The sequence below is a fragment of the Physeter macrocephalus genome, chromosome 8 (assembly GCF_002837175.3).
Source record: "Physeter macrocephalus isolate SW-GA chromosome 8, ASM283717v5, whole genome shotgun sequence".
NCBI lineage: Eukaryota > Metazoa > Chordata > Mammalia > Artiodactyla > Physeteridae > Physeter > Physeter macrocephalus.
In genome coordinates this window covers 126,628,761-126,642,928 of record NC_041221.1, presented here as the reverse complement: position 1 = coordinate 126,642,928, position 14,168 = coordinate 126,628,761, and the positions used below count along the sequence as shown (strand labels likewise).

The following is a 14,168-nucleotide window of genomic DNA, read 5'->3' as shown; positions in this document are numbered from 1 at the left end:
TTAAGATACTCATCATGAATATTAAATAACCTTATTTCATTTAAAATTTATTTTTGTATAATAGACTATTAGATCATTAAAACATTGTTTCATCATTAAAATGTTGATCTTTAAATATTTTAATCTGTGCATGCAAAATTTACATTAAAATTAAATTATATAGTAAATTTATTAATAAATTATTAATAAATTAATAAATATATAATTATTTATATAACTTATATAATAAGTATAATTATTAAATTTATGGAAAAAAGACACTTCTAATAATTAGTTCAAAAGCTAGGTAACCACACTGATAACTCAAGGTCGAGTTGTTAGGAATTCTCTTGGGCCTGACTCAGGGCTCCTCGGGTGGGGTCACCATCTGGTCCATGATCTATCTGGTTTGATTTCTCCATTTGTAGCTGGTGTCTCTACCTTCCTCTTGCTGAGCAAAGCACAACCACAGATCTTCCCTTAATCAAGGACACAATGGCTACACTCTGGGTTTTCACCAGAGAATATGCATAATTCAAATTTCCTGTTGCCAACCTAATATAAAACATTTGCCTGAGAAGTAATACCCATAGACGGCTCTCTAAAAAGTATTCTGAATTTTAAAATACAATCATGGAAGTTATCCAACAATGGTGTACCTGACCATAATTGCATTGTCTTCAAGTAGAATTCCTCCTGAAGAACTGCCCTTCTGCATTACAGTCTTGGTTTATATTGAGGGAATTTATTAGAAACAGCCAAGCAAATCATGCTATTCTACTTACCAAAGAAGCGGTGCTGAGTACGTGATCCCTCAGAACCCCTGTCTGCTCCACGGGGAAGATTTCTCCCAGGTCTTAGTATCAAGTCAAGCTAGGTTCTCTTTAATGCCAGGAAAAAAGGAACTCAACATGTATTTTCCCTTTTTTTTTTTTTTTCTTATTTTTCTATACATGTCTTCCTTTTTCCTTATTTCTTCACATTTTAATTTTATTTTATTGTATGTTACTTTTATTAATCTGTATATTTCTTTAAACCATCTACTCTATAAATAAATAGCTCTACAATAAAAATAAATGAAACAGAAAGGGATAATGAAGAGTTCAACTACCACTGACTGTGAAGAATGAGGGACACAGCTTTCAAAATTATAAATGGTGAGTGAAGATTTTAAAATCTCAGAATATTAAGAAATCCATTTCATTCATTAGTTCCCAAAACAATGCCAGTTGAATTTTTTAAATAAATATATTATTTTGATTTTCATTTAGAAACTTGTAACATGCTTTTTGTACTATAAATGTCCAACACCTTTGCAAGACAGGCTAACATTAAATGTATGTCATGACTCAGACTGATTTATTTGTGGTTAAGCCTTAACTAGAGTATTGTTTAATAGGACAGTAAATGAAAAGAGCATGAGAATTCTGACGAACTGCAACCCCTCAATTTTTCAGTTTACATGTTTTCCTATTGCTCAATAATATCAAATAATGACTCATATGATTCAAGACACTGATTTTATTTTAATGAAGTTTATGTTTAGCTTAAACACCTTCTTAAAAGTTACTTTTAATATATTTTGTGCAAAAGAAGTAACATGCTATAGTCAAAGTAAAATGCAGTATAGTTATATGAAGATTACATTTTTTTGTATGTTGAGCACTAATTCATTAATTCACTAGCTAGAAAAGAGATTGAAATGAATGTTTCTCACATAGCTTTTTGGAAACCAAGACAAAGGAAGTGGAAGTAGAAAACTGACTTGGAATTTTTTCAGGAAATTAGAATATTTTTGATCAATTAAGGAGGAAGAGTCTTCAAAGTTTTTAACTAATATGAGTGTTTATGTTATCATGGAACTCATTTCAAATTGCATGGAAGCATCTTCCAAACTTTGCATTTTTCACAACTGTTGGAAAACACACATTGTCAGAATTCAGGTGGTAAGGCATTAGTTAACAATGAAAACAGACTAGCTAAGACTACAAAACATGGAGAAACTGTACCAAGTTTGTCCATCAACTCACAATGCAATTTTATTTTGTACAATGAAGGAAGCAGTGTGGCAGAAAAGAGATTTCAAAAAATCAATGCGGGATGATTTCATCTGACAAGTGGAATGGGGGTGGGAAGAGTAGGTGTGTGAAGCTCACTGCTTTTAGTTAAGTTAAAAATTAAATGTGACTGAATTAGAACCAAGAAAAGACTGAATTTTTGAAGGGCTTAATTTTAGGTAAAAATCCCAGCCTTATACTTTTTCCATAGATTTTTTTTTTTTTTTTTTTTTTTTGCGGTACGCGGGCCTCTCACTGCTATGGCCTCTCCCGTTGCGGAGCACAGGCTCAGCGGCCACGGCTCACGGGCCCAGCCTCTCCGCGGCATGTGGGATCTTCCCAGACCGGGGCACGAACCCGTGTCCCCTGCATCGGCAGGCGGATTCTCAACCACTGCGCCACCAGGGAAGCCCTTCCATAGATATTAATATACTTTAGGGGCATAAACTATGTTCATGATACAGTAAAATTAGCATTACAGAAAAGGGAAGCTCATAAGTAACAGAAAGAAGCTAAGAAGGATGTGTAACAGCCCTATAAGAATGGGACAGATATTTTAACCTTAATGGTTATGTTACAAAGAATTTATATGTAGTCACATTTTTTATGGTATAGTTCTCTGGTATTACAAGCCTAGGGAAACACTACCAGAATATATCCTTTTGTGAAATAATGGAATTTTCTAGGGTTTTTATAGCCTTCAGGGGGCCAAGATTAGACATAAGACATTCTGGTGTGAAATTAACTCTTTAAGAAATCTATTAAAAATCTGTTTAGTCATAAGAAATGATTTTTTAAACCACAGAGAAATATTTCCATCAACATGGAACTCTGTTTTCTTTGAAACAACATTTAATTAGACAAAATAAAGATACATATTTTTTGGCTCCATTTAACTGCTAACATTAAAAAGATAAATACACACTATTCTGAAAATGACTCTTAGATGGAAGAAATGCAAAACTCCCTCACAGGGAGAAGAAGAATCATTGAAATTATTTTAATGCTTTAATGTAAGTGATCTCATTAAAACAAAAACCAAAGAAAAGGAACTTCCAATTCTGCTAAGACGGAATGAAAAGGAATTGTACAAATAATTTTTCAACAGTGAGAACTTTCTATCCCTCACTGGTCTAGTAATTTACTAAAAAATACCTATAACAAAGAAAGTGTAGTAACTGTATTATACGATTTACAACTCTAAACTGCCAAGTTTGAAAAAATTAATTCTCTGTAAACTATTTAAAATACACATCTCATTCTCACTAGAAAATTACTTCATTTCCTAGAGAACCTTTTAATGAAATTTGCAACACGTGGATTATCTGACTCAAAATATCAACACTCTTATGCCTACCTGGTCCAGGCAGTTAAGCTAAACGTTCAAGGAGAGGCTGGTGCACAACAATAGGTCATGAAGGGACTCAAGACTGCCTGCCTCTGCTAATGGCATCAAAAAACAAAATCAAGAAAACCTTAAAACACCCCACGTGCCAAACAACATTTAAGAGCCATATGCAGCCTCCCAAACTGCCAGACTGCAGCTCAGATAACTAGAAAAGCAGTAACCAAGATAGAGCTCAACCAAAAATGTGAACTTAGCCAACAGTAGGTGCCAATAATTTCTAACACTCACAGAGTGTAAAGCATAGAATAATTTTTCATGATCATGCTTCAGTTAGTCATCTACATTTATACAATTGAGATATAAATGAGTGTAACAGCAACCCACAAAGTCTGATGATTATGAACATCTGCCATATGTCCTTGAAAACCAGATGTTTCTACCTCTAGGTGGGGAAGGAAGAATCTCAATTCTGACTCTCCAATGGTCTCAGGTACAGAGAGAACCAGTCTGTCTGAGACCCATCAGCAAACAAAGCCCTCTTTATTCAGAAGAAGTCAAGCCATTCCTGGGCCCTATGTGTCATGTTTTGGAATATCAAGGTTGGCCTGTCATGAGCATTTAATTTACTGAGAAGGTGATGAGAAACAATGCATATCAAAATGCATTTGTAATGTATTTTATTGCTCGTTAATGACAGAAGAAAGGAAAAGTAGGTAGAGATGACAGAGGAAGAAACAGAGCAAGGGGCCAACAAGCAAGACATATTTTCCCAGACCACCAGGACCTTATCGTGAGGAAGAACCGAAGCTACTGATATATATCACTTCCTGAAACACCTGGGAAACATCAGGAGGGGGTTCCAGCTGCCTTGAGAGACAAGTTCCAGGGTGGTCCTGTGAACTGACTGCAGAATGAGATACTACTGACTTCCTTTCCTACCGGAAATTCCAATGAAATTCAGAAAAGGGGGCTAACCTAGAAATCCACACAGTAATTTTTTTTAATGTACATAGAGTCTGATCTGTTTGAGATTCCTTCAATACATATATTAAATAATCACTTGTTAAATAATATTTTCCACAGTCTCAAGATCAGTTATTTAATATGATACTCAAAGACTGAAGCAAATATTTGTAGTTCATGTCTGAAAGTCATCCATGTTTTATGTTTTACCAATATTGGATTCCTCATAGCTCTAAAACACTGAAACATACTCATTTCTTGTTCTTTGCCAAAAAAACCTTACACTTGTATTCTTCATTGGAAAAAATTTTATTTCATCTGAATTTTTGATATAGATGAATCACTCATTAATAATAATTAGTAAATGAATAAAATTGATGAAACCATGTTATATGTAATATCATACATGATCTATTCAGTATTATGACAATAACAGCTAACACCTATTGACAATTTACTACGTGCCAGATACTACGTAGAACTTTACATGGATCATTTCACCGTTTCACTTAATCTTCTACAAAATCTATGAGGCAGACACCATTACAATCTCTGCTTTCAATTGAATTAAACAAGGCTCAGAGAAGTAATTTTAAAAAGACAATGAAACTAATGAGTGGTAGGCTGGTGACTCAAACCCAAATTCAAGTTTATACCTCTCTCTATCTCTCTCTGTCTCTCTATCTCTCTGTCTCTGTCTCTCTCTCTCTCTCTCCCCCTCCTTCCCTCTCCTCCCTCTTGCCAATATTATGCTTAATTGTATATATACACAGAGAAAGCAGACTTTAATTCAGCAGTAAAGAATACTAGAAGATTCCTAGATTTTCAAATAATGTAATTCATAGTCAAGAATAGCTACACACTATACAATCTATAATTGTAATATTTTTGTCCAATTCTCTTCCTACAAGATCTGCAAGCCTGTTTATCATTTTTAAAAGATAACATTCCATCATGATGCTTCACTTATTCAAACTCAAAAATTGTGAACATGTTTCTGTAACAGCGCTGTTAACTCTGCAAGAACTTTTATTAGGAGGAAAAGTCAAACAAAATCCTAAAAGCTATGGAAAGTTTAGCAAAGAAAATTCAAAATTTTAAGAAAATTCTGTTGTAGACGGTTCTTATAAAAGAAATATGGAAACAAAATTACTGATGGGTTTCATAGTTTATTCTATGACCAGATGTGAAATCTCACCTTTATGTGAATGCCAACCCAGAGTGGAATAGATTAATTTTTCCATATAATGTGAACAGTAGCATAGTTGGACATTTCAAGTAACCTAAAACCCGACCTGGAAAGCCCTAGTTTGGCTGTGCCCCAATCTACCTACTTAGTGTCCAGGAAGTGTAGAACACACCCTAATGTTAAAATGCTTAGATATAATCTAATTGTATACTTATCTTTACTAAATTTATTAACAGATACTATTTAATATATTCCCTGGTAAAGAAATTTTCCATTATTCCTTTAAATAAGACTCAGGGTTAGGGTTAGGTTTAGGGTCAGGGTTAGGATTAAATCAATGCCACCTCTAAAATAAATGTTGTTTAAATAGCTCCTTTAAAGATTGAAATTCCAAAATAAAGTAAATTCTATGTAATTGCTTAGCAAAATATAAAGTCAACATTCTGAAACAGTATTGCTTTAGAAGATACCATTTTCTAATGCTAGGAAAAAATGTAGAAATTATTTTTTTCATACAGATTCTGAAGTTAGTGATGGGAAACTGTCAGTCTAAAATCCAAATGTATTGCCAAAAGTTAATGTAAATATGGTGATCATAAAGTTATATCCTACAAGACTTGGAGTTCCCTTTGTTTGTCTCTTCTTTTATGGCAATTAATGAAAAGATCTAAGATTCCACTTATTCTAACAGAGAGAGTGCAGATCTACTATCAACTCCCCTTTAACCAGAACAAATGCCTATATTATAAATAAAATATTAAATCAATTCTTGAGCATGTAGGTCACCTGAGCATATTTTACTGTCTTGGATCAGGAATGGGCAGGCTGCTATGTGAGGACTGTACCTTCACAGCAGAATCAATGAAAACTTGAATGGAAGGACATAAAAGGTTTGTTAAAACTTTCTATGTGATGTTAAGGCAATAAAGTATCAGATAAAATATAATAATTTTCCATCTTTATTTAAAATATGATTTTTTTTACTCATCCATACAGAGACAATGTCTGAAAAATAATATTTTCATGTAAGCAAATATCAACTGACTATATTTTCCATATAAAGTATTTTTTTAGCCTTCCAATTAGTTTTATATTAACTGGAGAGACAAATCTTTTTCATTGAGTTTATTAAATTACCTATTTTTAAACTATAATGTGCTTATCTACATTTTTATTCTAAGGGTATATGTAAGTTGGTTTTATAAAAGAAAATTAGTTTCTATCAATAAAAGGAATAAGGTATGTAATAATTTTAAATTTGCATAGCACATATTCCAAGTAACTAGTTATATTAATACTTACTTTCTGTAATAAATATAAATACTTCCCCATAGTATAAATATCATGATGCATAAAAAAGAAAGCTAAATTAAGGAAAGTGGGATTACATTTCTAAAAGAAAAATGAATGGGACTGTGTAATCTTGAGGTATAATGACTTCACAGGGAACAAGTTTTCATAAAATGTTTCTTTGATACTGAGAAAGCATTTAACTCCAACCACTTGAAAACCAAACTGTAGTGAAAACTGTAATATATTATTTAAGTGTTAAGTAACTTATACTAAGATTAACTTTCACGAAAACTGTTTTAAACGCAATTGCTTTTCATTTCAAAACCAATTTCTGAAGGAAAAAAGCCTCAGATTATTTCATAAAATGAATTACTACAATAAAACAACAGTTCATAACTCAGATTATTTAAATAATGGGTGCGGTTGAGAAAATGGAATGAGGGCAGACACAAAACAAAATTTTAGAGAACCAGTCATAATATTAAGCAGTTACTTAACATCTTCAGAACTTCTGTTTTTCCACATAATCATGCCTTTTAAAGTTTTGTGAATAAGTCTATTATAAGTGATATAACATTATGAGTTAATTTTTCCTGTGCTTTAAAAATGTATGTTAAATTTCCACATAAGAATCTTCCAAGAAACTACAGAGTTTAACTATTTGAAAACAAAGAGATGCGATTATATACCTAACCAAAATAACAACAAACAAAGGACGAAATGCTAAAAGCTACAGCCCAAGAGAACAGAATTAATCCTCTTGTTAGAGACAGGAAACGGATACACATGTATATAAACACCAATAAAGGAAATAAAGCGGAAGTAGCATCTTCCAGAGATGTGACTATATACATAAGCTGCTGCTTAAAGTTACGGGTTACGCTAATAAGAAAGCCTCGGACAGGCCTCAGCTCTGATAAGAAAGGCATCTCCCACAATCGCCCTTGTGTCCATCACTGGCTGTTGCTATCATTTTCAAGCAAATACAAAGATACAGAGAGAATAAATAGAATCACTGCCCCAGACTGTAAATTGTCACCCACCTGTAATATGAGAACATTTTCATCACAGCGCAAGTCTTACCTCATAAGACCAGACACACTGAGTCCCACCAAAACGTCGAACACATCTTCCTACTTCCACGTCCTCGTGAGTCGTGTACATTTCTCTGAGGCATTCACCAATATGTGGCACCATCCTCCTGAGAACCTCGCGACTGAAGATCATTCCAGGTCCTCCCATGCAGAAGTTCTCCCCAGGCTCCAGCCCCAGCTTTCCGAGTTCTTCAATATTCCCCAGGCCAGTCTGGCCCAGGTAGAGGGGCTTGCTGCTATTCAGTGATCTAAGAAACTCTTCCAACTTATCACCTACAAAGAGAAAGGCAACAATCACTCCTTTTCCTAATTTCATAATCATTTATAACACACCAAGCAAGGGAAGGAACTTCCAATATTGTGCATAAACTCCCCACAAGTCTTACACAATTGAAAAGAAGGAAAACCTCTTTGAATATTCCATTATTTTAAAAATACTAATTTTTAAATTATAATAAAATTTTCATCACATATACCTGTCTATCCACCTATAAGATATTGCATTCACCAGGAATGCAATCTTTTTTAAATGTTTGTATCAAATTACCCAATTCATTATTTTCATATCTAATTATCAATATTTCCTCTGCCAACCATCTCTAAGGATTTCACTCCTCTCAACCCAAACCCAAGAAATCTCTAGTTATTAACTCTACACTCAGTTCTTGTTAAATTATAATAAAATTTAATCAACCTTCTAGTCAATGAAAAACCTTCAGTCTGATGACAGTCATCAGATATTTTCTAAAGGTGAAATAATGACAAGGAGAATAAAGACAGGTTTCTTAGCATGTATGAGGTAGTGAAAAAATTCTCAGAGATATAATATTAATATTCAGACCTCATTGGCAGACCACTGATACCCTGATAATTGATTTAGTTTAGTGTTTTGTCCATAACTAAACTCAAGTCATATACAACCCAAAAGGTGTGTGTATACATATAAGTATGTGTGTGTATATACATACATACAGAGAGAGAGAGAGAGAGAGAGAGTGAGAATATCAAACTTGCCTTGAAATATAACACTTTGGAACTTTGGAAAGTACCCTTTTAGGACAAAATTAACATTTGTTAAAATTTATATAATTGGTTTATAGTTTGTAAGTTCATCAGAAAAAACAATTTTAAAATAAAGTTCTGTAGCTAAAACAGTTCCAAAGCATTTCGTACTCTACCAAGTGACATACTGGAATAAGTAGTCACCCTCTTTACATTCCCAGTCAGCATTTCTACTATCATTTTTCATGAGCACAGCGTCTGCAGTCATTATCTTGATCCTATGCCATGCCCCTTCGATTTCAGTGAGTTTCAGCTGACTATTATTGGGTTCTTAATACAAAATGCCTTTCATTCTTAATAGAAACGGAAAGAATATGGCATTTCAATGTTCTGAAGGACAATCTTTCAAAGCACTAAAAGATATGACAGAAGTGGATGCTGTTAATGCATTTTGGAAATTGTCTGCAAAGTGTGGCAAACTTCTGCCAGGAAACCTTTGTGATTTTAAAGAGACACAGAAGACAGGGGGACTATAAGACAGTGGATCTATCAATTATAGATATCTACATAACTTATACCTACCTATAAGATACTGCAATCACCAGGAATGCAATCTTTTTTAAATGTTTGTATCAACTTATCCAATTCATTATTTTCATATCTAATTATCAGTATTTTCTCTGCCAACAATCTCTAAGGATTTCACTCCTCTCAACCCAAACCCAAGAAATCTCTAGTTATTAACTCTATACACTCAGTCATTACCAAAATGGGACAGTTTTTTTTGCGGGGGGGGTCTTATTTATTTATTTGTTTTTCCTTGAGTATGTAAAAGACACTACCTGAATCAGGAGAAAGCAATGAGGCTACAATTAGAGGGGTGTAAACTAAGTAAGGGCTGCCCCCCTTTGACCAAGAAGCCAGGAAATGTGGAAAGAAACACAGGGAGGGGCTTCCATGGTGGCTCAGTGGTTAGGAATCCGCCCGCCAATGCAGGAGACACGGGTTCGAGCCCCCCGTCCTGGAGGCTCCCACATGCGGTGGAGCAACTAGGCCCCTGCGCCACAGCTGCTGAGCGGGAGTGCTACAACTACTGAATCCCACGTGCCTAGAGCCCGGGCTCCGCAACAAGAGAAGCCATCGCAATGAGAAGCCGGCGCTCGCAATGAAGAGTAGCCCCCGCTCGCCACTAGAGAAAGCCCGCACAGCAAAGAAGACCCAAGCCAGGCAAAAAAAAAAAAAAATAATACACACACACACACACACACACACACACACACACACACACACACACAGGGAGCCCTCCTTCAATACGACCTAGCTACTTCCCTTGTGTTCCTCTCCGCAAAGAGCAAGACTGTAAAGATTTCCTCCCGCTCTAAGGAACATTCCTCTGCTCAGTTTAGCAATCTCTGGCCAGAGCCACTCACACGCAGGGTGAAGGACCGCGCCTCTTTTAAAACGGACAAAGTTTTCTCGTGCTAGGGCTGCGTGTGGTTTGGGGAAGGACTTCCCAGCCCCTGCTTAACGCCGCAACTACCAAGATGGACTGGAAAGGATCCAGCCTAGTGCGTGCTAGTACAGCTTGGAGCTCCTAGGGCCTGGATAATTCGCGGGCGCTGTCCCCTTTTCCCCCACCACCAATTCCTGTCAATACAGCCATCCCCTCAGGGTTTTACTGAGTTGTTGCCGGGGGCGTAAGGAACTGCTTGAGGCTGCACTGCGGTGGCTGGAAGGAGCTGTGCGCGGAAGCGGCTGGGATGCTCAAGGACTCCCATTGAGCGGCGGGTGGTGCAGAAGGAAAGGAAACGCACAGAGAAGGGTGTGGGACAGCGAAGATGATTCCTCAATCTCACCAGTTCCAAAACTAAGCTTGATCCAGTAAAAACAAAAGGATAGGGGGATAATCGAGATCACCTATCTCCAAACTGGCTCCCGCCTGCATCCTCCACCCTCCCTTTCTCCACCGAGGACACGCCCCTCTGGACCGATTAGGGAAACTACCACCACCTGGGGCTTTCAGAGCAGTGTAAAGTGGGAACAGCCTCAGGCTTAACCCCGAGGTCCCTTTCCTCGCCTTCCAACACGGTAAAGAGTAGTAGCAAGAGATGGGCGGAAACCAGAGCAGCAAGAGTGAGGAAGGCGAAAAAAAGCTGGGCAGGTGCGAGGAGGGTCCAGGCCGCAGGAGAGGAGGAGGAGCGGACTAGGAATGGTGGGCGGAGGCGAGCGGGTGTGGGGGAGCGACCGGCTGGGGGTTGCAGGAGCCCGGAGCACGTGCTGGCAGAAAAGCAGAGAGGGGCTGGCCAGGGATAGGGGCTGGCCAGGGATTGGGGCTGGCTGCAGAGAAAGGAGTCGGGGAGGCGGGGAGACGGGACAGCAGGGGCTGGGAGGTCACCTTTAATGTAGACATCGTCGTCGGCGCGCATGAACCACTCATACTTGTCCAGGTAGTGGTCGTGCATGTACTTGATCATCATGAAGGACTTTTTCTGGGGAGGGTAGGAGTCGTCCACCCCAGGCAGCGCGATGACAGGCAGGGGTGGCGGGGGGTGGCCAAGCCCAGCGTTGGGGGGCTGCTGGCTGGAAAAGAACTCCACACGGCCAGGGATAAATCGCGCCCAGGTCCGTTGCACTGCCAGCGCGCGGCTGCCCAGGTACTTCTGCGCGGTCATCACCCCCACGTACAGGAAATCCCGGGGTCGGGAGCTCCGGGCGGCGGCGCCCCCGTCCCCGCTGCCGTTGTGGCTACTCCCCGGCCGACCGCCTCTCCGCTTCCCAGCCGCGCCTCCATCCTCCTCCTCAGGTTCCCCTTCGGCCACAGGGGCTCCGGGGAGCCCCGTCGCGCCTTCAGGCTCGCGTCCCCGCCGCCGCTGCTGCAGCGGAGGTGGCTGCTGCCAGGGGCTGCTGCGAAAACTGGTTACCCCCGGCGCTGCTTCAGGCAGCTGCGGCCCCTGGAGCTCCTGGCGCGCTGGGGGCGGCGACTGCTCCGGCCACTGCCGGGCAGAAGGCTGGGGGAGCGGCTGCTGCGCGCCGGCGCCAGCGGCCGAGCGGCCGTAGTAGGAGCAGAGGCTGGAACCGCGTCTCTTCCTCTCGCTCAGCTCGGCCACTCTGGGGGCGATGAGCCAGGACGCGGCAGTGAAGCCCAGCACCAGCCCCAAAGCCACGCTCATCCACGGGCGGCGGGAGCGCACGGCCATCGCGGCTGCCCCGGGCGCTGACGCTGGCTGAGCGGCTGCGGCGCTGCGCAAGGGTCTGCCGCTTCACACCCGCCCCTCCTCCGCCTCAACGCCCCCAGCCCCGGCCGCCGCCCGCAGCCCAGGCTCTGACGCCGCCTCCGGGTCGGAGCGCTCCGTGCGCCTAGCCGGCGGCGCGTTGCAGCTGCCGGCCGAGCTTCCCGCTCCGAGCGAGGGTCGGGAGTGAAACTTCTCCCGGCGGCGGCAGCGAGAGGAGCTGCAGGAGGAGGAGGTGGAGCGGCGGCGGCAAGGCGTCCGCTCCTAGGCTGCCACCCTGTCACTGGCGCGCCTGGTCCCTCCCTCCTCCCTCCTTCCCGAGCCCCCGCCCTCGCTCCCCCCGCCGCCGAGCTCCGGACTGGCCCGGAGGAGGAGCCACGAGCACCACCGAGGCCAGGCGGGGGAAGCGCGGGCCGCGGTATTTCCCGGCCATCCGCCCTTGGACGCCCCCCACCCGCGCCTAGGTCCAGAGCCGGCCTCCTCTCCGGAAGGAAACGATCCCTGTCGGGCCGCCTCCGGCTTCCAGCGCCGACGCCCCCTCGTTCCTCCTCCCCCGGTCCTAGTTCTCCGTCCCATTTCCCGTCCCGTCCCGCCCCTCCGCCAGCCTCGCAACACCCGCGTCCGGGGACTCCGCCGCCCTCCTCCCAGCGCGTAGGCTTCACTGACCTCATCAGCGGAGCTCGGGTCTCAGAGCCCCCGACGAGCGCCCGCAACTCCCTTCTCGCTCGCCTCCCCCAGCCCTCAGCCGGTTACGTCCCGGCGTTGACCCTTCCCCATTCTGCCCCGCCCAGGTCCGCCCAGGCTCCTGTCTTCGCGTTTTCGGTCCTTTTCGCGTTTGTCTCGCGGCTGCCACTTCGGGTCTACTCTCTCTACTCCTTATCTCGCTCACTGTTCAGGAAACCATCTGTCCCACCCTAGCACCTCTCCATCCAGCCTTACCAACTCCCCAGTCCCTATCTGCATCCTTCACCACTTTCACCACTGCTTCCCAGTTGTACACAGAAAGCACCATTGTCACTCGGTGTCTCTCCTAAGAAAATCTCCGGAGGGATTGGAAATACCTACCCTGAAAGGCTAGGGGAAGTCACGGTGAGTGGGGGGCTTCATCCCCAAAGAAAATAAAAATTCCATGTTCCCCACCTGTTGAGTTGGGGCCTGTGGGGCTGCCTAGTGGTCCCCTCCTCAGCTCTCCGTTGGTTTCATGTCCAGAAGTGAGAACCATGAACTGTTTGCAGCCTTGGTAGAGACTAGCTCAGTAGGATTGGCAAATGATGGAGAAATGTGAACAAATAATAGAGCCAATAACCAGAAGGTTCAAGCTAAGAAAATTCTTATCCCCCCTGGAACTTAACCAGAAAATAAAAGAGAATATAATTTTTATTCTTGTCTATAAAGCATTTTCTTTTCTAAGGCAATGACAGGAAATGTTTTACCTCGACAATTCGGCAAGAAAAATCTCCAGCAGCAGAATCTCAAAAAAGGTTAACTTGTATTGGCCAAAATCATTGAAAGTTATATTGTGAAGAAACTACCTGAAGATATGTGAAGTTTTGAAGAAGGGAACATTTAAAAGCTTTCTCTCCAGATGTTGTGAATCTAACTACAGTCTGAGGTGCATTTGGCATCCCAAGCCCTTTCCTCTTCCTCAGATTTCAGTCTTCTGTTTTGTACATCAAACGCAAAGGGATGGTATTGAATGGCATGAGACATAGGGCTCCATCCAGCAAGGTGCTGGCAGCATCCTTGGAACAGTAGGCCTGCCTGGAACCCTTGGAGGGGTGGTTCTTTCCACACCAGTAACTGGCTGTGCATGAGCACGTCTGACTAAATGTTTCATCTGCTGGACAATGAAGCTCCTTTTCCATGGCTAGGTCTTGCCCAGAAACACTTGGGAATACAGATTACTGAACTCTTTCTCAAAGTTTAATTTTAGTTAGAATACAAAACTAATCAAACAAACAGGCGCCTTCTGATTTAAAAATAAATCTTCCCAAGGACATTTTAAACTTTCTA

At 41.5% G+C, this 14,168-nt stretch overlaps 1 protein-coding gene across 1 annotated transcript in view; it reads right to left on the bottom strand.

Moving 5' to 3' along the window:
- Window positions 1-12,122, bottom strand: part of CHSY3 (chondroitin sulfate synthase 3) — a 311,496-nt gene extending 299,374 nt beyond the window's left edge. Inside the window, exons 1-2 of the mRNA XM_024122152.1 lie at window positions 11,321-12,122; window positions 7,913-8,196 (exon numbers count right to left, since the gene is read on the bottom strand). Of these exons, the coding sequence (XP_023977920.1) occupies window positions 7,913-8,196; window positions 11,321-12,122 (1,086 nt within the window). The remainder of the gene's footprint in view (window positions 1-7,912; window positions 8,197-11,320) is intronic.
- Window positions 12,123-14,168: the final 2,046 nt, after the last annotated feature.